Below are 22,680 nucleotides of genomic sequence, written 5' to 3' on the forward strand. Positions count from 1 at the left end.
CATGTTGGAAAACAGAGATAGTGGGATAGAAAAAACAGTAATAAAACAACTTGTAAAACACTAGAGAAATCAAAATATAGTCAATTCAATACTATTTGATAATAATAATAATACTAATAATAATACTACTAACAATAATAATAATGAAAATAATAATATATAATAATAATAATAATAATAATAATAATAATAATAATAATAATAATAATAATAATAATAACCACAATAAAATCTAAAGTGCTAGTATTTATGCACAATACTTTTTGTAAAATCTAAATGTTAACAAAAAAGGGAGAAAAACATATGGTACAATTGTACTCAATTGTTGTTAAATTAAGTACGCATTAGTGAAGAAATTAAAATGTTTCACTGATTACTAGTGAAAGGCACTGCTTACAATTCAATAAAAAATTTAAAGCTGAGTAATCAAACCAAAAAATGAATTAAAAACAATGATTATATAGATGAAACAAATCCTTGAGTAAAATGTGCTTCATGCTTATTTTCTCTTTGTTATGGTGTGGAAAAAGAGACATTATAAAAATCCCTTAATGATGAATCATTATTATTTTTAGAAGATAAATATTCATGATAAAATTCAGGAATAAAATATTGAGAAACATTTCTTTTCTCTTTATCCATTTAGCAAATCACAGGCTTTGATAGTAAAAATTAAGTTTTGTATCAAATAAAACATAAAGGTTAAAAAAAAGAAGAAATATTTTGATTTTTTAAATGTTAGCGCTAATGCTATAAAAATCAACGATAGGTAATGTAATGGTCTACTTACAATGCGATCACCCTTTTATCTGATAAAAATTATAAGAGATAATTTGTTATTATGCATAGATCAAAATTAAATTTTAGCTATTTTATTTCTTTCAGTTGGTTGATTTTCTTTTCTTTTTTTTTTTTTTTATCCATAGGAAATAATGACATGATTGAGGTTTGTTTGGAAAAAAAAATAATCAAAATTTGACCCATCATCTTAATCTTGTATTATGTTAACTAGAAGTTAAAAATTGACATTGAAGCCTAAACCATGACTTACAATCCATATTTCCATCATCTGATATACCATGACATGATATCAAATTGAAGAATGTTGTAAGCCAAAAAATGATGAAATAAATTGTGTGACTTATTTTGTCTTGGGACAATCACAAAATAATTTTACATGTATGATTCAAAATTCATTACATTTGAATCTTTGTCAGAAATCGGTGTACCCCATGGTAGAAATTGAATGTTTGAAGATAAATATTTGTAATTTCTATTAGAATCGATCTAGGCAGGATTGAATATCAATTCAATGGCGCAAATACTCTCGAAACCATCTTTTATGCTGTTGACTGCTGGCTATATCCTCGCACAATTTCCCATGCTACTTTGTAATTGATGGCGGCTTGAATAGCCAGTGGAACAGGGCGCAACTCAGACTTTGTCAGTTTAGGAACCTGTTGATATAGATTTAAAAAAGAGAGGAAAACTAAAATAAAATATGATCATGGGCCATGTTTAAAAAAAAATTACAAGGACATTGTTGAACAAAGAGAACAAATTTTCGTTAAAAAAGGGTTAAAAATCATAGATATGTAACTAATCTAAGATCAGCCTATAATTTCTGAACCAATATTATTGATTAATTTTATCTCACCGTTACATAAATATGTAATATATATGCCTTGTCGACGTGCAAAAGGCTGAAAGTAGATAATTTTCATTTTCAGCAGCTTGATTGGGAATAAGGGAAAACTGGCTAGCTTGTAACATTTTAAAAATAAGAATAAAAAGAACATATTCTGAGAGTTTCATTTCTTAACTTCATTTAAAACAAAGTGACAAAAAAGTTATTCATGTCCATATTATCTTAGGTCGGTCCAATAAAATAGACATTACTTAGAATGGAAAATAAAGGTGTATAGCATGGGGATTGTATTCAGAATTTTCAATAACATTCATCTGGTAAAATGAGTAACATAAATGCTTTCTTTATAATATATAAAATTGTAATTGTGCGGTTATGTGATCTTGTGGTATGACACTCGCTTTCGGATCGGAAGGTCCTGGGTTCGAGCCTCGCTTGACACATAGTTGAGTCCTTGGAAAAGACTCTTTACTCACATTCTCTCACCGTACTCAAGTGTAAAATGAGTACCTGGCCGTTAAGTGTTGTCTCTGTCCGAAAAAAAAATTTGTAATATCGCCTAACAGGCGTCATGTCTCGTTCTACATGATGTGTTGCTGTTGGCTAGGGACCCCTTGTAAAGCGCTTTAAGCACACTTAGTGGATATTGCTCAAGTTTATTTATACCTCATCAGAGTTGGTGAAATAAACTCCTTTGTTCATCAAATCTGTTTTAACACTAGCCATTCCATCAAAGCTGACACCACGGCTTGCATCCTCGATGAAAACTGTACGGAATCCATGTTCTACTGCATGGTAAGCTGTAAAGCCTTCAATGTATAAAAAAGGATATAATATTAATTGTGATTGTAAATCATCATACAAAGAAAAAGTTTCAAAGCTTTATTTAACCTAATGCCTCTCAAAATGTTTTTTTTAAAACAACAAAAAAAAAGAAAAAGAAAGAAATGGAGATTATTTCAATAGTGGCATTAGCTATATATCCGTTATGTTAGTTCCTGAAATCCGATAATTTGAGTGAGGTAATAAAATAATGACTCTAATTTCTCCAAACCCATAAATTTCGAAACGTTATTATCAACATTTAAGGCCAGTGCCTCATCCATTTCACAAACTTGGAAAGATTGAGTGTAATATTAAAGGCATACCATTGAAAATAAAATAAAAAAGACTGATCGTGGATCACTTTCTGCTGGGATAATACTTTAAGAAGATAAAAGGTTATTGCAAACTTAAGTGGTGCACAGGTAAATACATAAATAATGTAACATATAAAATATATAATAATAATAATAATAATAATAATAATAATAATAATAATAATAATAATAATAATAATAATAATAATAATAATAATAAAATAATTAATAATAATAATAATAATAATAATAATAGATGACACTTGTATAACGCATTATCAAAATTATCTATGCTCTTAAATCACTCTTTTTGCTTTAAAATCTTTACATTTTTCTTTTTTCTGTCTTTTAACATAGAATAGATCTTTATTTTCATACTCCCAATTACAAAGTAGGAGAGACATGTGTGGGAAATGTTATAAATGTCATCATCATCATCATCATTGCCTTTTTCACCCTGATCTGACCTACCAACACAGACATCATAAGCCAGCCCACACACATACACATCTGTAACACATTTCTCCTTCAGTATAGATGAAAGGCTTGTTTGAGACAACTTGTCATTGTCCCAAAAGGCAGAATAACTGTCAACATCCGGATTCATACCTTTGTTAACATGGTGGGCATTTGGAACAACCTAATAAATATTAAGCAGAGGTAAATTGTAATTTTCATTTTCGTGAATACAATATTTTGGCACAACAGTAAATTCATAAACAACTAGGAAAATGCAAAATAGCAAACCAAAAAAAAAAAAAAGAAAAAAAAAAGAAAGAAAACAGAAGAAAGATAATTAGTATGTAGTTTTAACAATAATATGTAATACAACCTGCATCGACTTTTTAAAGTCCCGCTACAACAGACAATCCAGTTCCCAGCTGAGATTGTATTCGTGACTCTTACAGAACAATGTACCAACAAGTTTACATATGCGAGTCAAGAAAAGAAAAAATGGCTATGAGTAATATAATACTTCTCTCAAAATAGGAGGATTTGCAGCAGTTTATGTTCTATTGTGGAATTGTTCGTTTGATTTATCATAAATCTAAATGGTTTTCTAATCCTGAATATTGTTATAATACACTTGGTAACTTATTCAATATTTTTTTAATCAAAAGATACAACATTCTTTATCCTCGTTGTATTTTAGGCCTCATGTTGTTTTACAAAATGGTAAAAACAAATGAGAGACAAATAAAGAATTATAAATATATCAATTTTTTTTTTAATTAATGAAAATGTTATTTTTAAAAAGCTCAACATACGTTGTTAACTTCTAAACCATTACCTTTAAATCTGGATGGAGCTCTGATCCCCAAGACTTTTGAACACAATGTTTAGGCCACATAATCTGCTCTCGTTTACAGCATTGGACATCAAATGTGACTGTCTCCAAAACTTTGGCATCTTTTGCTCCAACCTGTAAGATAAATGAATTTCAATCCAACACTGTTGTTTTATATCATTCATATGAGATGCTTGAATGGAACAGCACCATTATGAAGAAACCCTTCCAATTTAGTGGGTTCCAATTAACCAATTCTGCGGATGGCCGTTTGAACAATCTACTCCTGTGGTAACTGTAGTTGCATTTGAGGTATTGTTATAATAGCAGTATGTATTAAGAGCTTCGTTTCATTGCTTGCCATAAAATTTAACTTTTATTTTTATTTTAAAAATATCCATCAGTTACTGCATGTCACCACAATGACATGTAAAAAGGACAAGTTGCCATCTAGTAAGCCCACAATGATATTGAACTGTCATCGCACTTATAACCTTTAGACATTCTTCTTCTTCTTCTTCGTTCCTCTTGTCGCTATGTCATTTCTGACGAAGATGATTACTCCACCTTTGTGCCGTTCTTTTCTGTCTTTCCTAAAATGTTGATATCCCCTTTTTGAACACCTAATGTTTTCTGTGAGGTGTGTCTCCTGAATGCAGGCAATATCTATCTTCTCATCCTGAAGAAACTTGGAGAGGGCAGTCTTTTTATGTTGTATCCCTTCTGCATTCCATTGTAGCAATCTGATAGTTCCAGTAGTCCGTAACCTTGCATCTCCTACCCTGGTTCCACAGCAGGAGGGCAAGGTACCACCAGATCGCTTGGGTGAACCCTGTTTATCAATGTAAATCAAAGACATATGAAACTTCTTGCACTACAGTATGCTACACATTGTTCATTAGAAGTAAACAACTGCATTAATTGCATCACTTTTAATTTGCTGCTCCTTAAGATGCTAAACTTATGAAGTCCAGTAAACAAACTTAAAGGGAATTGATTGTAAGTGACTCAATAGCACACTTGATTGTGAACCTACAATAATAATAATGATAAAAATAATAATAATAATAATAATAATAATAATAATAATAATAATAATAATAATAATAATAATAATAATAATAATAATAATAATAATAATAATAATAATAATAAATAATAATAATAATAATAATAATAATAATAATAATAATAATAATAATAATAATAATAATAATAATAAATAATAATAATAAAATAATAATAATGTATTTTATATATATAGTGCCTGTCCCATTCAATATACGTCTAGGCGCACAATATACATGGAATGCAATATATATCTTTCTTTTTTTTTAATTACTCTATCATATTATCAACAATATTTAAAAGATGAGAATACGGAATTATTTATAAAATGTAAATTAGGGTAAATGTGTTCTTTGATGTGGTATTACAAAAAGAATGTAATTAAACCTGTGGTATATTATGAATATTGCTTTTCCATTCTTTTTCAACTTTAAATTTTGTTTTTTTTATATAAATAAATAAATGCTCAATTGGTTCTTTCTACATACCATCTAAATATAACAGAAAGAGATGACTTTTTAATTTTCTTTTAAAAACTGCTTTGGAATCAGTAAAGCTAGAGTGCAGATTGAATGGCAGAGAGAAGTCCATACTGTTGGAGCTACATAAGGTCGTGTCTTTTAAGGTTGTGTTCCCCTTTTTTGTGGTGCGCAAAAGATGCTGATCTCATGATATTAAATTAGGAGACGGGATATAATAATTTATAAAATCCTTCAGATAAAAAGGTGAGCAATCGTTTTAGTTAAATAATACCATTATTATAGCTCTTACAAAGAGATTTGTATTTGTAGGCTAAATGGTGGGGGAAAAAAAGGACAACTCGGGTCTGATGCAGCTCTGAACCTGTTCCAATTGGCCAATGAGCATTCTGATTAACCAGTTGAAATTATAAAGCAAAAATCCTGACACAGACAGACCATTCTGATTAAGTGACTGTTCCTCTTCAGCCAACTTTCAAAGAGCTAAAACGGGATACTCTAATGAGCTCCAACATGACCCAAATGGCAGCATGTTTGAGCCATTATAAATATAATCGTGATTGAGATTGCTAATAATTAAAGCTTACCACCTTAAATACTCTCTATTTGTCTGTTCCTTTTTTCAATTCACTGGTCAAAAAATCATAATCCTGGGAGATTCAAAGGTCATTTCCATACATACAACAAATCAATGTTGCATCTATTGCTGCTTCACTTGCCTCTCTTGCAGCAGTTTTCGTCCTCTTGAAGAAACTGACTTCATGATAAGAATAGCCACCTAACATCTGTGTGCTCAGGGATCCTCTAAATCAGTCTTATTTTTCCTCACTTGCCTGAGGCCTGACGGCCCTTCCACATTCACAATTGGAATGAGAAATTGTGAGGAGTTGTAACATAAAATAATCAGTCATTCATAATTCTTGATCCCAAGAGAGCCAAACGTTTTGCTCAATGAGAACCATTGTTCAATTGTGGAGAGCAGAAGGAATTCTTCTTCACACTTTTCACGAATTAGTGAATTCAACCTCAAGTCTGTCAATTGCCTTGTGAGGATCTTCTTCTCCCTTGACCAAAACAAAAATGTTGAATTATCAAAATTGAGTCCAATAGAGCCCTTCCCTGACACATCTACTTTTTTTTTTTTTAATTTTCTTTTCCAGATTGCCAAATCAGGACTGTTGACTGCTAATCATTCCGATTACTGACTTTAACTGCAATATCAATATGACGAAAACCTTGTAAGTTTTATAAAAAAGACTGTCCTGTCCATTTGACTCACCTTTGAAGCAGAATGCACAGGTCTGCTATGCACGTTGTCAATGAAGGAAATATGATCCTCGGGATGCCAGTCGTAAGTGTAGACGACTACATCAAACAAATCAGCCCCCAGTAATTTGTTTATCACTGGAACAACTTCACTTCCATCATGACCAGATGGACAGTCTGACAGTGATAAACTTCCTGAGATGAAATCGTTCTGTACATCAACTATAACAAGAGCTCTCACTGGCTTCAGGATCTGATTATATGGGCGAGAATCATGAAACCAAATGTAAATTTCAGTTACAACAAACTGTTAAAATTTAACACAAATCTATTAGAATACAATGTTGCCAATTCAGGAGGCAAAAATTTATGAACTTTAAAATTTGCACATTGACCGACCCCTGTCTGAGTGCTGAACTCCAGTAAAAAGCACAATGTACTTACTTTTTATTTTAGTTTAGCAGGTGATTGGAAAATATACTGAGGGTTTATAACATACTGAATTCGGAAACTATACAGGAAATTGACAACCTTGAGAATATTCTTTGTAGTTGAGGTATATTATAAAAATATGGATGGAGGGGTGGGGTGGAGAAAATTAAAAAAGGAAAAACTACTGCTGCAACTAATCACTACCACCACCATTACCACTACAACTACTTCTATTGCTACTTCCATCACCACCACCAACTGCTACTCGCACTACTATGTGTGGCTCAGCAGTACAGTCTTGTCTTGTCACAAAGTCGAGTGATGTCAGTGATCGTGGAAAATTCTGATCTCAAGGATGTGTCCATGGGTAAGGGACTTTACACACAATACCCCACTCAACTCAGTTGTGAATGAGTATCTGGCTATAGGCAGTGACGGATAATGTAAGAGCGTTAGCACAAAAAGGATGCTGTCACAGTGTGAAATGGAAATAATGGTTCTATATGGCCTGCTGGAGAAATGAAAATGAAACATTGTGAAGCGCTTTGAGCATGGTAAATGTGCTATATAAATATTCATATTCATTTTTTTTTCATTACTACTACTACTACCACCACTACTACTACTACTACTACTACTACTACTACTACTACTACTACTACTACTACTACTACTACTATACTACTACTACTACTACTACTACTACTACTACTACTACTACCACTACTACTAAAACAATTACTATTATTAATACTAATATTAATATTACTACAACAACTATTACTACTACTACTACTACTACTACTACTACTACTATTACTACTACTACTGCTAAAAATTACTATTACTACAACAAATATTACTACTACTACAGCTACTACTACTCCTAGCATGTTGGAGTCCTCAGAATCAATAATTCCTATTTGCTATCGAAAGCTGGAGGATCAAAGCAGTCAATGAGGAAAGAATTACAATGAGAGATTCTAAATTGGCATGTAAAATACTGTGACTGTTCTGGGTTTGTTGTTTTATTATTTTTTTTTTGTTGTTTTATTGGTTTGTTTGTTTCTTTGGGGGGTTTTTTGTCATTTTTTTGTTTGTTTGTTTCTTTGGGGGTTTTTTTGTCATTTTTTTTTGTTTTGTTTTTTTTTGTTGTTTTTTTTAAATTTATTTTTGGGGGGGGGGGGGGGGTGTGAAGGAAAAGAAGAAGAAGAATGGGGAGGACGAAGAGCAAAGGGGAAGAAGAAGAATATATCCACACCAACATTGTTTGATTTATTAGTTTGAATTCAGTCAAGAGGGGCACAATTCAACCAATGTAGAATACCTGTTTCATCCAATAAGTCCATGCACATCTGAAATCTTCATGACCAAGCTTACCATCCTAAATAAAGAATAACATTCATTATCATTTGTAAAAATATGACAGAATACACAAATGGCAAAACAGATAATAAATTTGCTAAATAATAACTGTCATGGTCTCAAGTGAGTAAAGAGCTACTCGACTATGCATAAAATATATGTAGAATGAGGCCCCAGAATTTACTAGTTACTATAAATGAAAAACAATTAACGATTTGTTTACAATGAAATAAAAATGATGATGAAATTTAATTAAAAGAGATAAACAGTGATCGTGGCAGTTACAAATAGAGATATGAATATTTTACGTAACTTATAATAATATGTCAGGTTCATAAGTTTACGTTTCCAGGCAGTTGATGGGCTTGGATGATCTATTCCTCTGATAACAGGATTGGACTCGTAAAATTCCACTTCCAGGCAACTGGTAAGGAGTTATAATGTAGTACAGCGGGCTTGGGTTTGATCCTTGAAGATTATACAATCAAAGTTGAAAGCTCCGGCGTCTTAATGGTGTAGATATAATATCTACAAAGTCCCAAAAGATAAAAATCTTACAATATATATATAGGAATAGAGTGACTGGCCGTCCGGCATAGATTGTGGAGAGAAAGTGAGTGTCGAATGTTAGACCTATCAGCTTTTATAATAAGTGGCTACGTGACAGAATGTAGAACGAAAAGTATTCACTAATTAGAAATTAATTCGAGGGAAGGCTATAAAAGGAAAGACGATCTAATATTAGAAGGTAAAGTTTATCTAAGCCTACCGAAATATAACTGGAGTGAGATGAATTCAGTTCTTAATAAAATAAAATTTAATAAGATAATTGTGAACAATCTTTACTGTGACACCCCCCACCCACGTTTAAAATATACTCTTTAACCATTATGGGAAAGATAGATTTTACAAACGGAAGTAAATTTACTATCATGATACTCTAGCATTAATCCATTGTTATGATTTGTGCTACAATTAAATTATTTATTAACTAGACATGGAAATGTTTATATTAACGTAGGTATATGAATGGGTGACAATAACAATGAAAGATTGTGATTACAAATCATTGTGATGAACAACATGATGGCAATGTGATTACAAATCATTGTGATAAACAATATGATGGCAATGTGATTACAAATCATTGTGATAAACAATATGATGGCAATGAAGCATGATTTAAGTCGATGATATGAAGGTAATTTACTGAATGAAATGAATGAAAATGTAAATGGAATATTGACATTTCAATTATTAATCATAAATGAGTGAAAATTCATAACAATAATAGATAAAGAGAAGATTTCCCAAATCATGAATGGGTATGGTATATATATCCAAACAATACTCAATGTTACATTAAGTTGGGTCATCATGTTTACAAATAAAATTATCGAATTTGTGCGTTCTGATTTGGCATAATTTGCGAGGTAACTAACAGTATGCATGGGAGGTTAAGTTATACCCTTCTCACGTCATTACACTAATCGAGAAAGTAGGTCGGCGTGAATATTTTCACAACCTGGTATGTGAGAGATACTGAAAGTGTAATTTTGCAAAAATAGACTCCACCTTAGTACTCTACTGTTATTCATTCTGTTATTTCTTATGTACGTGAGTGGTTTATGGTCCGTTTCGACCACAAACTCTTTTAGCAGTAGATATCTGCTGAATGTCTTTAAAGCAAAGACGATGGCCAGTCCTTCACGCTCTATTACAGAGTATCGTGATTCTCTGTCCAATAATTTTCTGCTTGCATATAAGCAAGGCATTAGAGTTCCCTCATGCTCCTGTAATAGTACACCTGCGATGCCCTTATCAGACGCGTCAGTTCTTACAACAAATTCTTTTGATATGTCGGGTAATTTAAGAATTGGTTCTGAACAGAGTAATGCCTTTAATTGGTTAAAGCTATTCTGACACGCTTCTGTCCAAACAATTTTGTTCGGTGACCCATTCTTTGTCAGATTTGTTAGCGGTGTCGCGATGTGCGCGAAGTTGTAAATGTATTTCCTGTAAAAATTTAGGAGCCCAAGTACTTTGCGTACTTCTTTTTTTGTCTTAGGTGGTTGCAATTGTGCGATTTTTGTTTGTTTTTCTGTCTCGGGTGTCTGTGTCCCATGACCAACGGTATGACCGAGAAAATCAATTTCGTAAAATGCAACGCTTGTTTTTGACGGTTTTGTTGTTAAAGAATTACGTTTTAATGCTTCAAGCACTAATTCTAAGGTTGTCATGTGATCAGTCCATGAGTTTGAGAAAATACATGCGTCGTCGAAGTATGAGAGTGTAGACGGGATGTCTTTTAATAACATACGCATCATTCTTTGGAATGTCGATGCGGCTGTCGATAATCCAAATGGCATATAGTTAAATTCTAACAATCCTAATGGTGATTGAAATGCTGTGTATTTCTTACATGATTCTTTCAGTGGAATCTGCCAGTAACCTCTAGAAAGATCACATTTTGTCATGTATTTTGCTTGAGATAAGGCAGCAAATAAATTCTCTTGATTTGGTATTGGTTCTGCATCAAATACTGTTGCTTCATTTAATTTGCGAAAGTCGATACATAGCCTTATCGATCCGTCTTTCTTTTTCACTACTACTATTGGTGATGAGTATGGGCTTGAAGAATATCTAACTATTCCTGTATCTAGCATATCCTTAACTTCCTTTTCAACTTGTTCTCGTGCGTGAAATGGAATAGGATAGTTTTTCACGTTGATAGGGGTAGATGTGGTTAACTTTATGTCGTGTTCCACTAATGTTGTATGTCCGGGTGCGTCTGTAAAGACTGACTGGTACTTTTCTAATAATGACCTGATTTCTCGTTTCTGACATTCGTTTAGTTGAGGATTGATTGTGACGTCATTAATTGTACTATTTTTAGAGTTACCGTGTTGTGGGGTGTGTTGTAGTTCGACATCATCGCTGTGAGTTTCGATGATTAATCCTACATTTGCAGCTTCAACATGGTTAAATATTGGTTGTGATAATCTGTCTCTATCGAAATATTTTTTTAGCATGTTTGCATGGAATGTCTTTGTTGTGTTGTTAATTTGAATCTCGTAATTAACACCAGATCGTACTGCTAATACATTGAATGGTCCTTTCCATGTAGCTAAAAGTTTACTCGAGTCATCGGGTAAGAGTATTAGTACTTTGTCACCAATCTCAAATTTTCTTGACTTGCTTTTTCTATCGGAGTATTCCTTGTATTTCTCTGCTTTTTTAGTGACGGATTCCTGTGCTAGCTTACATGTATCCTCTATTCTGTCTTTCAGGTTTCTTACATATTCGTAAGCAAACATAATTTCGTTATTGTCCTCCTCATTCCCTTTACAAATGTCGGCTACTATATTGATCGGGCCGCGAGGTGATCGTCCATACATCAACTCAAATGGGGAGTAGCCTGTAGATTCTTGGGGTATTTCTCTATATGCAAATAGGATTGCTGGTAAGTATCTGTCCCAATCATCTGGTTTTTCTGCTGACACTTTTCTTAACATATTCTTTAGAGTGCCATTAAATCTTTCACAAAGACCATTTGCTTGGGGGTGGTAGGGAGTTGTGAATGAGTGTTGTATTCCCATGAGTTTCATGGTTTCATGCATCATATGTGATGTAAATTGGGGTCCATTGTCCGACAGTATCTCATTTGGTATGCCTATTCTAGTAAAAATTGTCATCAATGCTTCAGCTATGTGATTCGATGTAGTTGATTTCAATGCTATCGCTTCTGGCCACCTGGTTGCGTAATCGACTAGTGTTAGTATGTGTGTATGGTTTCTATCTGATTTTGTTAAAGGGCCTATAATGTCAATTGCAACTTTTTGAAAAACTTTTTCAATAACTGGGGTTGTCTCTAATGGCAATCTCGGTATTCTGCCTTTTGCGACTCTTCTTTGGCATGTGTCACAAGATTTCACATATTCTCGGACGTCTTTAGTAATTCCAGGCCATGTGAAATTCTCGGATATTCTCTTCAATGTGGAAGAGCTCCCAAGATGTCCAGAAGTTATTGAATCGTGCGCTATTCCAAGGATTTTGTTTCTGTAAATACTCGGCGTGACCAGTTGTTTAGCTATTTTGTTTCTTTTCCTATGTAACCTGAACAGAATATCTTTTTCAATGATGTATTCAACTTTTGATTTCGTCCCTTTTTTTGCGATATTGAAATATGATGTTAAAGTCGGGTCCTTTTTCTGTTCTTCAATGAACGTGTTCCTGTCAAATTGTTGTGGTTCAAGGGAAATAGTCATTGGCTTCTCTGTTGTCTTAGTCATCTTTCTTGTTTCTGCTAGACAAGCTGTTTCTTGGGTTAATGACCATTCTTTTACATCTGTTGGGTTGTCTTTAAGACCTTTTATATTGCCAACAATAACATCAGCGACGGGGTTGGGAAGTATACAGCATTCCACTATTCCTGTATAGTATGGGGTTTCTATGTACACATTAGCTGTTTCAAAGGTTTCGACTGTGCCACTGAATGTGATGCATTGTACCGTTTTTCCAGTTTTGTCTTCGTCATTGATCAAAGATGCTTTTATTCCTACTGTACTGCATCCTGTGTCTCTCAATATTTTGCAATCAGTTCCATTAGCTTTGCCTTCACAAAAAAATAGCGATCCTGATTTGTGAGTTTGTGTTAAAAGTGACATACCTTTCACGCAATACACATTTATATTTTCTCCTGACATTACTCGTGTCTGATTGTTTACACCTGTTTGGAGTGATGCATTTGCAGTTTCTTTTGGATATCCCACGATTTTGTAACATTTGTCTGCTGTGTGGCCTTTCATTCCACAATATTGACATTTAATTATAGGTTTGTTGGTTTTCTTATACTCAGTATTATTGTCAGTGCTATTTCTTGTTTTGTTTTGATAGGGTCGGCTATGGTCTCTATTGAACTGTTTGTTCCATGGTTTGTTACTATGGTCATCCTGTTTCACTTGCGTGTTCCGAGTGATTGATCGGCTCGTCCTATTTGAGTACTGAACTTTAGGTGTACCTGGACTCTGAGCAGCAGCAGCGTAGTATGGTTCCTTCAATGTTCTGCTAAGGGGTGTCAATGGATGTGCGCTGTTAAAGTTTTCTGCGTAGATTTTTAATTTGTCCAAGTTTTCTGGCTTTCTCTCTTTAAAGAATGCGACTAAATCTGGGTTGCAAGCTTGATAGATTCGATTCTTCAGCGTGAGATAGTAAAGGCCTGCAAAGTCGTCTTGTTTTACGTTTGCCAACTCAAGCCACCTATTTAGAAATTGAGTAATTCGGTTCACGAATGTATTAAAGTCTTCTCCACTTTCCGGTTTTGCAGTGTGAAACCTTTCCTGGTAACCATCTTCCGTTAATCTAAATCTTTTTAGTAGAGCGTCTTTAATTTTACCATAATCATCTGCATCTTCAGTTGTTAAGGTATAGAAAACTTTTAGCGGTTCTCCAGATAAGCAGTTAATCAAGGCTGTGGCCCATTTGCTTTCTGGCCAACGATAACCTTTAGCCTGAACTTCGAATCGGTGTAAGAAGGATTCTAGACAGTCTGAGCGTTCATCGTATGTTGGCATGCGTGGAAGTTTCACGAAAAATTCATCACTATTATTATGTTTTCTTTCATGACCGGTTTTTGTTTTTTCAATTTCCAGCATCATTTGGGTCCTTTTGGTTTCTTCTTCTGCTAAAGCTATTTGTCTTTTTAGTTCCCTTTCTTGGGCTCTTTCTTCTCGTTCTTCTCTGCGTATTCTTTCTTCGTGCTCTTTTTCTTCTCTACGAATTCTTTCTTCGTTTTCTTCTCTACGAATTCTTTCTTCATTTTCTTCTCTACGAATTCTTTCTTCATTTTCTTCTCTACGAATTCTTTCTTCGTTTTCTTCTCTACGAATTCTTTCTTCATTTTCTTCTCTACGAATTCTTTCTTCATTTTCTTCTTTTATTTTCTCTTCGCACCATGAAAATATCCTTTCCTGGGGTATTTCTAAGTCCTTTGCGAGACTTAAGTATCTTTTATATGCTTCCATTTTTGCAATAAATTAGTTACGATGTTTTATATATATTATATTGACAGGATACTGTTACTGACTGTTTTATTTATTTACACTTACTGGAACGAACTGTTCTATTTTTAGAAATCTCTCTCTCTTATTTCAACTTATTATGTATGTTGAATTTGATGCCTTTTATTGTTATATCTTATAAAGCAATGTGTCAATACAATGCGGAGTTATTATGACTTGTGTCAATAACAATGTGTCAATCGCGTGTACTCTAAACTATGTTACTACGAAAAAGGTATCACCAATGTGTGTGACTCGTCGTTAGTTTGTGTACAATTATTCGCAATGATGCTAATATACTAGAGTATGATAACAATAATAGGATGCCAAAATAATCCCAAGTTATCTATCACTAAATATAACACGACGGCTAGTAGACTCCTTTTATTATTATTTAGTTTTTAAAGACTCACTTTTCAGAACATAATATATAAGTGGTTTTCGGTAACAGTAATATGCCAAAAATGCATTTAAAACAAATCACTATGCAAAACAAATCACGATGTCTATAGTTACTATGTGATGCCCAACTCATGTAAAAGAGAATAATGAAGGATATATTTACCAACTCAGTTCGTGGCTGGGACCTTCTCTCTGTTCAATGGTTGTTCAACAATTGTAATTAGGCATTGAAGAGTGTTTAACAGTGATGTCTGAAATACAAAACAATAAAATATCGTAAGATTTACAATAGTTACAAAATGTGTTCACAACACTGAGTGATTGGATGATAGGTGAATGAATCGTTATGGAATGTAAACATATTGAAAACAATTCATGAATGAGGCAAACAACAAAATGAAATGAGTGATATAATAACAAAGTGGACAAGGAATGAATGAATGAATGAAAAACTGAGTGAATAGATGAATGAATGAATGGATAATGTATGAATGAAAGAATGAAGGGAGGAATAAATGTATGAATGATTGGATAAATGAGTGAATAAACGAATGAATGGATGAATGAATGAATGAATGAATGAATAAATAAATGAATGAACAATGAATGGATGAATGATTTATAAATGAATAAATGGATGAAGGAATGAATCAATAAAATGCTATTCAATTTGAATGAAAGAATGAATGGATAAATTGCTATTCCATTTAAATGAAGAAATGAAAAAGAAAAAAAAATTAATCCTGTAAATAGGGAGTTCAATTAAAATATGATCAAGTGGGGCAATTAAGAGTTTTACAATTTAAACTTTAAAGTTAGATGAAATAGATATAAGTAACTAAATAAATTCAATTCTTTATATGTGTCCCCTCCAAAATGTCATGGTCTCAAGTGAGTAAAGAGCTACTCGACTATGCATAAAATATATGTAGAATGAGGCCCCAGAATTTACTAGTTACTATAAATGAAAAACAATTAACGATTTGTTTACAATGAAATAAAAATGATGATGAAATTTAATTAAAAGAGATAAACAGTGATCGTGGCAGTTACAAATAGAGATATGAATATTTTACGTAACTTATAATAATATGTCAGGTTCATAAGTTTACGTTTCCAGGCAGTTGATGGGCTTGGATGATCTATTCCTCTGATAACAGGATTGGACTCGTAAAATTCCACTTCCAGGCAACTGGTAAGGAGTTATAATGTAGTACAGCGGGCTTGGGTTTGATCCTTGAAGATTATACAATCAAAGTTGAAAGCTCCGGCGTCTTAATGGTGTAGATATAATATCTACAAAGTCCCAAAAGATAAAAATCTTACAATATATATATAGGAATAGAGTGACTGGCCGTCCGGCATAGATTGTGGAGAGAAAGTGAGTGTCGAATGTTAGACCTATCAGCTTTTATAATAAGTGGCTACGTGACAGAATGTAGAACGAAAAGTATTCACTAATTAGAAATTAATTCGAGGGAAGGCTATAAAAGGAAAGACGATCTAATATTAGAAGGTAAAGTTTATCTAAGCCTACCGAAATATAACTGGAGTGAGATGAATTCAGTTCTTAATAAAATAAAATTTAATAAGATAATTGTGAACAATCTTTACTGTGACAATAACAAATTAATTCAAGTTTCTTTAGATATGTGCAAATATCATCTAAATCTGTCGAAAAATGTGGCTTTCGAAATGCAAATGCTCTATCATTTGTGTTGTGCTTAAGAAAACCCTCAGGAATGTTCTGAACATTTTGCAGTTTATTACATCAATTTATCTTAATAAGTTCACGAGATATTGAGACTTGAAGAAGTCAGGACGGTAGGGAATGATCAAACTGAGAAAAATGTGTATAATTTGTGAGAACATTTTTTCTATGGTTTATTCTTAAAATAAACATATTCATTATAAATATTCTCCAAAATGCTTTAGAAAATCAATTTTGACATCTGAGCCACTTATCACAAATGTTTGCCTTTGTCTTGAAAAGACTAAGTAGGTGTTCTAGAGGGTTTTCCTAGGCCAGCACATATGTACTGGTTTCAGAAATCATAATTTACTAATCTGACTCATACTTTAAAATCTCTACACTCGATTTTGTATAAACATAATTATAGTTTTTTTTAAAAAAACAAAAAACAAAATTGCGGTGGATAACCAAAACTAAACCAAAGGTCATATTAGGAAATTTTAAACTTTCACTAATCTATCAAGATGTATTCGAGAGTTCTTAAAATTATGCTATATATTGACAAATTGAATAAATAAACGCCTGACAAAGGAACCACGGTGAAAATACTAATTAAAAGAGATGCTGGATCGAGGAGGCCTCCCAATTGTTGTACATGCCAATTTCAGATTGAGTGACTAGGTATATTTCATTTCAAAATGTGAAAATGTACCAAAATCTCTTGAGAGCGTAGACAGCACAGAGGTAGAATAAGCCTATGATTATTGAGTGGAATTAAAATTCAACTTCTAAAAACATTAACATAAAATCGAAGAATACAAGTACAAGCTCTGAAAACCTGGAAATATTCAGATTAATTAATAAGCCTATTATTTTACTTACCTCATCAAGATCCAAAATTGATGACAAATTGCTCAAAAAAGATGGAGAAATATCTTCATTTGAATTTCCATTGCCATGAAAAACTTCTGTCAAGAACTCTTGGAATTCAACTTCATCCAGAAAGCCATCTCTGGTGACAATTAAGAAAGATGTATTTTCACCAATCACCAATGGTATTAAAGTCATTATTCCTTTTATCATATCGAGCACTTTATTACAGAATTTGGATTTGGATTAAATTCAAATTGGATTTTGGAATTGGAATCACTCACTAAAACTTATAAGTGTATAAGTGGCTATTTTTACAGTCCCGTAAAGATGGTTCTCGGGGCTATTTTTACAGTCCCGTAAAGATGGTTCTCGGGGCTATTTTTACAGTCCCGTAAAGATGGTTCTCGGGGCTATTTTTACAGCCCCGTAAAGATGGTTCTCGGGGCTATTTTTACAGTCCCGTAAAGACGGTTCTCGTGGCTATTTTTACGGCGTTGATGCGATTCTGTTCAATTATCCGCATAGTTATAGATTATCATCTTTTTGCAGTATTCACAAAACTTCACATATCATTTCTCCCGATATTTAGATGTACAGATCTAGAGGCGGTGAATGAAAGCAAAATTAATTTCATTTAACATATTTATATCTAAAGCTAAAACTAAAATTAACAAACAATTAATGTAAAGTCAATTCTCTTAGCGATTTTTAAGGTACTGTCATTTTTATTACATATAATTTTTTGTTTTTTTTTTTGCATAAGTTATGTTTGCAGTACAGAACAGCCCGTTTTCTATCATCAGTGGGCAGGTTAGGTTGTATGTCTTGATTTTTTTTTTTTTCTGTCAAACATACATAATATAGATCTATTATCAAACACTGAAAGTATATTTAGTTCCTGCTTGAGTCGACACCCCTCAAGATATAATACTTTACAGGTTGGCTTTTGTTTATACTTTACCAGTATAACCAGTCAGGAAGGACTAACGATTTAGACAATAAGACGTAGACGTCTAACATTCAGGGTGCAGTCTTCTCACGTGAGAGTGGGTTTGAATCCAATTTCAGAAAAGAGGCCGTTCACAAACCAATTGGACACATTTTGACCATAATTTTAGAAACCCCCCCCCCCCCACCTCCCAACCATATTGTGGACAAATGACTACCCCCCCCCCCCCCCCCCCATGTGGATGTCCATGGTAAAGATGCACATTGCGAAACACCTCATGCTTAAATATTGTTCTTTTGAATAATATTGTTTTTAAAAAGAAAGTAAATAATGATGATGATTCTCTACCATGGGCGGTCATGATCCAAAAGAATAGAGGTGCCCAAGACTGATCCTCATTGAGGTGGAGAGGGCATTTTACTTTGGTCCCACCATCGCGTTGCTTCTACTACTTTACCGATTGACCCAGTGTTTGTTCCGACCAGACAAGAGTGGTCGCTGTATTGCTCCTCCCTTCCCAGTTAGGCGGTTGTTTTATTGTTCTCCGCCAAAGCGGTGTTCACCTTGTGGTCAGACCCCTCTGCTTAGGCTTTGAGGTACCACTAGGGAAAGAGATAGATAGAGAAAAGAGAAAGGAAAAAGAGAGAGAGAGAGAGAGAGAGAGAGAGAGAGAGAGAGAGAGAGAGAGAGAAAGAGAGAAAGAGAGAGAGAGAGAAGAGAGAGTGAGAGAGAGAGAGAAAGAGATAGAAAAAGAAAGAGATTGGGAAAGAATGAAAGAAAGAGAGAGGGAGAGAGAGAGAAAATGAGAGATAGGGAAAGAAAGAAAGAAAGAAAGAAAGAAAGAAAGAAAGGGATAGAGAAAGAGTGAAAGAAAGAGTGAGAGAGAGAGAAACAAAGAAATAATGTAGAAAGACCGGGAGAGAGAGAGAGAGAGAGAGAGAGAGAGAAGAGAGAGAGAGAGAGAGGGGGGGGGAAGAGAAATAGAGAAAGAAAGAGATTGGGAAAGAATGAAAGAAAGAAAGAGGGAGAGAGAATGAAAAAAAGAGAAAGTAAAAAGAAAGAGAGAAGAGAGAGAAAGAGAAAGAAAGAAAGACATAGAGAAAGAATGAAAGAAAGAGGGAGAGAGAGAGAGAGAGAGAGAGAGAGAGAGAGAGAGAGAGAGAGAGGCTGCTAACTAGCCGCATCTGAACGAAGTGAGTGAGAGTTTTAGATTTAGAGCTAATGGCGTCTACTCAGCCAATCTGTTACTATTTATAAATCTATTACCGCAACGCCGTAAAAATAGCCACCAGAACCGTCTTTACGGGACTGTAAAAATAGCCCCGAGAACCATCTTTACGGGACTGTAAAAATAGCCCCGAGAACCATCTTTACGGGACTGTAAAAAATAGCCACTGCGATAAGTATAATAAAATAAGTAGACGTCTTAAAGTTAAGGCGTTAAAATAATTATTAAGCATTTTGGCTCAGAAATTCTAAATATGTTATTAGGAATAGTAAAGAATTTCTTTGTTATTATTGATTAATTTTGCGGGTATTTTTTTTCTTTTTAATGCAATTCTCGGGGTAAAAACCTTGGTGAACGTGGAAGTTAGTTTAAGAGAATCCAAGTCAACAGTCAACAGGCAGAGTTCCAGAAAAAAAAATATCTCACCTATTTCTGTCGAACTTCTCAAAAATAGATAAATACGCCTCTTTTGAAGAGGTAAAATTTTCTTGCAAGTAGTTTTCAATACTCATTTTATTTGTATAACGAAGATAAATGGGTATATTCTATACTATGTCCTGCTTTAAATTGTCAGTGCCAGTGCCCAGTCGTGGCTAGCATATTATCGCCAGTGTAAACAAAATGGAATCAGTTTGCCAGATAGTTTGGGAATACATACAAAAAGAACCATGTCATGGTACGCGAGTTGAAAACTAAGAACCAAATTATCTATCTTCTAAACACAAAAAGAAAGTGAATTCGAGTTTATTAATTTATGATTATCTTCTTTACCCAGCAAGGTTATATGCCACTATCTATGAAACGGCTGTATAATTACGTAAGAGCAGAGTCGCTGACCAAAGACAACACCCGTAGTGTTGAAAGATTATGTAAATTGTGGCCAAGTTGGATAGGTACATCTTGACATTTATTATTCGATCACCAACGTTGTTTGCACCTTTACTTATACTTGCCTTGATTCCAAAATTATGTCGAGTGCAAAGAAATGAGATAACCATTTCGAGTTAAGTCGTCATAAAGAATTTGAATAAGAAATGAATGAATAATCAAATAAATGAATGAATTCATATACAAATGAATTGATTGATTTAATTTGATTAAATAGAATAGAATAAATTTTAAAATGTAAAGGAGGGGTTCGGTGTGTGTATAAAATACTTAACTCTCTATTTACTTTTTCAGTATTCCCTAACATGTCTGTGTGCATATGTGTATATGTGTGTGAGTGTGTGTGTGTGTGTGTGTGTGTGTGTGTGTTTGTGTGCTTGCGTGTTGCATACTGTATACATATGCATGCAGTGTAGATAGATACACACATGCGTAATCGTCAATGTCACAGTAAAGCATCAAGTCGAAATCATAGGTCACGTTTTTTTTTTTTAATCCTTCAATTAATCTTATTTTTTTACATTGATGGGTGAAATTAGTTCGGGGAAACCATGTTCGGGGTAAAAATTAGTACGAGGAAGGAATGGAATGATAACACAGAATAATAAGGAAAAATTCGGGACATTCGAATGAGTTCGAGGAAACCGTTTGTTCGAGGAAACCGTTTTCGAAGAAACCGTATATATATAAAGTTGTAAAATGAAGATCACGAAATAATAGTGCTCAACTTTAATGTTAAAGAAGACAATCGTGATTGTCCCAGACTAAGCACGAAGTCTTGCCTCAGCAAATGACTAACATTTAATTTGGCCAAACTTAGTCCAAAGGTGCCGTGATTTTAGTCTGGGACTTGCTTAGTCAGCTCACATGAAATCCGATTTTTTTCAAGTCCTTGACTATAGTCAGAGACTAAGCGGACCCAGGTGTGTTAACCCCTTAACACCAAACCTGATTTTTTTTGTTTTCAGATAAAAGTTTCCTTTTATCGTAATTACTGTTAATGGAAGCATTACCACCAAGAGAGCAGTCAGAGTATCGCGACTCGGACTTCAACTATCTATTATAGTTTTGCCGTTACTTGTCTTTTTGTAATAGAGTCAGACAACCGGGTAGTTGATGCCGGCGAGTGTGATAGAGACAACCGGGTAGTTGATGCCGGCGAGTGTGATACTGATGGAGACAACCGGGTAGTTGATGCCGGCGAGTGGTAGTAGTGGTATTGGCAGAGTGTGGAGGCCGTGGGAGTGGATGGATTCGGTCCCGGGGTCGACTTAAGAGTTCCAGACTGTAACTGCGGCGGTGGTGCTCAAGTGAGGAAGATAGATCGAGACAATGAAGTGACAGTTTAGTACTACTGTTAGTGATAGTAGCATGACTTCATGTGTCAGAAGTAGAAGTAGGGAGTTGATTTCATGAGCGAAGAGCACACACCACAGTCAAGTCCGAGACACCATAGTCTACCCGAGTCCTAGCCCATCCACTCCAGGGTAGTGGAGGCGATCAAACAACAAAGGCCAGGATGTAAAATGATGAAGTCTTTATTCAGTAGTGTTGGGTTATTTGATCGCTTTTACTCGATCGACGACCGAGCGCCAAGCCACGAGTCAGTGCTCGATCTCAATGCCGGAAGAGCGAGTTAGTAAAACGATCACTCGATCGTAAAACGATCACTCGATCGTAAAACGATCAGGCGGGTTGTGAGCTTGAGACGATCTTGACACGTGAGACGAGCTTGAGACGATCAGGATTCGAGCGAGCGGAGGGGTAACGAGTGTTTCGAATCATTTCAAATTCAAACGATCACAGTTTGCCATCCGATACCAATCGCCAATGTTTGCACACGGTAGTCTGTGGTTCTTCCACAGCCCTCACTCCTTGTCAGATGTTAGTGTGTCTGGGTGGC

The 22,680-nt window shown here is 34.2% G+C and overlaps 1 protein-coding gene across 3 annotated transcripts; it reads right to left on the reverse strand.

Annotated features, from left to right (window-relative positions):
* Positions 1-870: 870 nt before the first annotated feature.
* LOC144971106 (uncharacterized) lies at positions 871-20,518 on the reverse strand. 3 transcript variants are annotated; one of them, XM_078911504.1, is made up of 8 exons: positions 20,316-20,518; positions 17,722-17,851; positions 8,648-8,704; positions 6,902-7,141; positions 4,079-4,210; positions 3,259-3,427; positions 2,315-2,457; positions 871-1,457 (listed from the first exon to the last, which is right to left on the reverse strand). In XM_078911504.1, exons 1-8 carry the CDS (start codon positions 20,399-20,401, stop codon positions 1,341-1,343), a joined length of 1,074 nt encoding a protein of 357 aa, XP_078767630.1. In that variant the 5' UTR covers positions 20,402-20,518; the 3' UTR covers positions 871-1,340. The 3 variants fall into 3 exon arrangements, 1 of the variants encoding a protein (XP_078767630.1); XR_013645069.1 differs by lacking the exons at positions 871-1,457; positions 2,315-2,457; positions 3,259-3,427; positions 4,079-4,210 and having other exon boundaries at positions 8,648-16,382; XR_013645070.1 differs by lacking the exons at positions 871-1,457; positions 2,315-2,457; positions 3,259-3,427; positions 4,079-4,210 and having other exon boundaries at positions 8,648-16,442; positions 20,316-20,507.
* Between the last annotated feature and the right edge of the window lie 2,162 nt (positions 20,519-22,680).

Source organism: Berghia stephanieae, chromosome 4, assembly GCF_034508935.2.
Source record: "Berghia stephanieae isolate SIO BIC M18660-M18661 chromosome 4, UCSD_Bste_1.3, whole genome shotgun sequence".
In the NCBI taxonomy this organism is placed as follows: Eukaryota; Metazoa; Mollusca; class Gastropoda; order Nudibranchia; family Aeolidiidae; genus Berghia; species Berghia stephanieae.

Excerpts from the sequence above, each read along its gene's own strand:
- LOC144971106 (XM_078911504.1), bottom strand. The coding sequence starts at position 20,401 with ATGAGTATTGAAAACTACTTGCAAGAAAATTTTACCTCTTCAAAAGAG. Across the intron at positions 7,142-8,647 it reads GGACTTATTGGATGAAACAG|ATCCTGAAGCCAGTGAGAGC; the intron begins GTATTCTACATT and ends CCATATAATCAG. Across the intron at positions 1,458-2,314 it reads ATTTCACCAACTCTGATGAG|GTTCCTAAACTGACAAAGTC; the intron begins GTATAAATAAAC and ends CTATATCAACAG.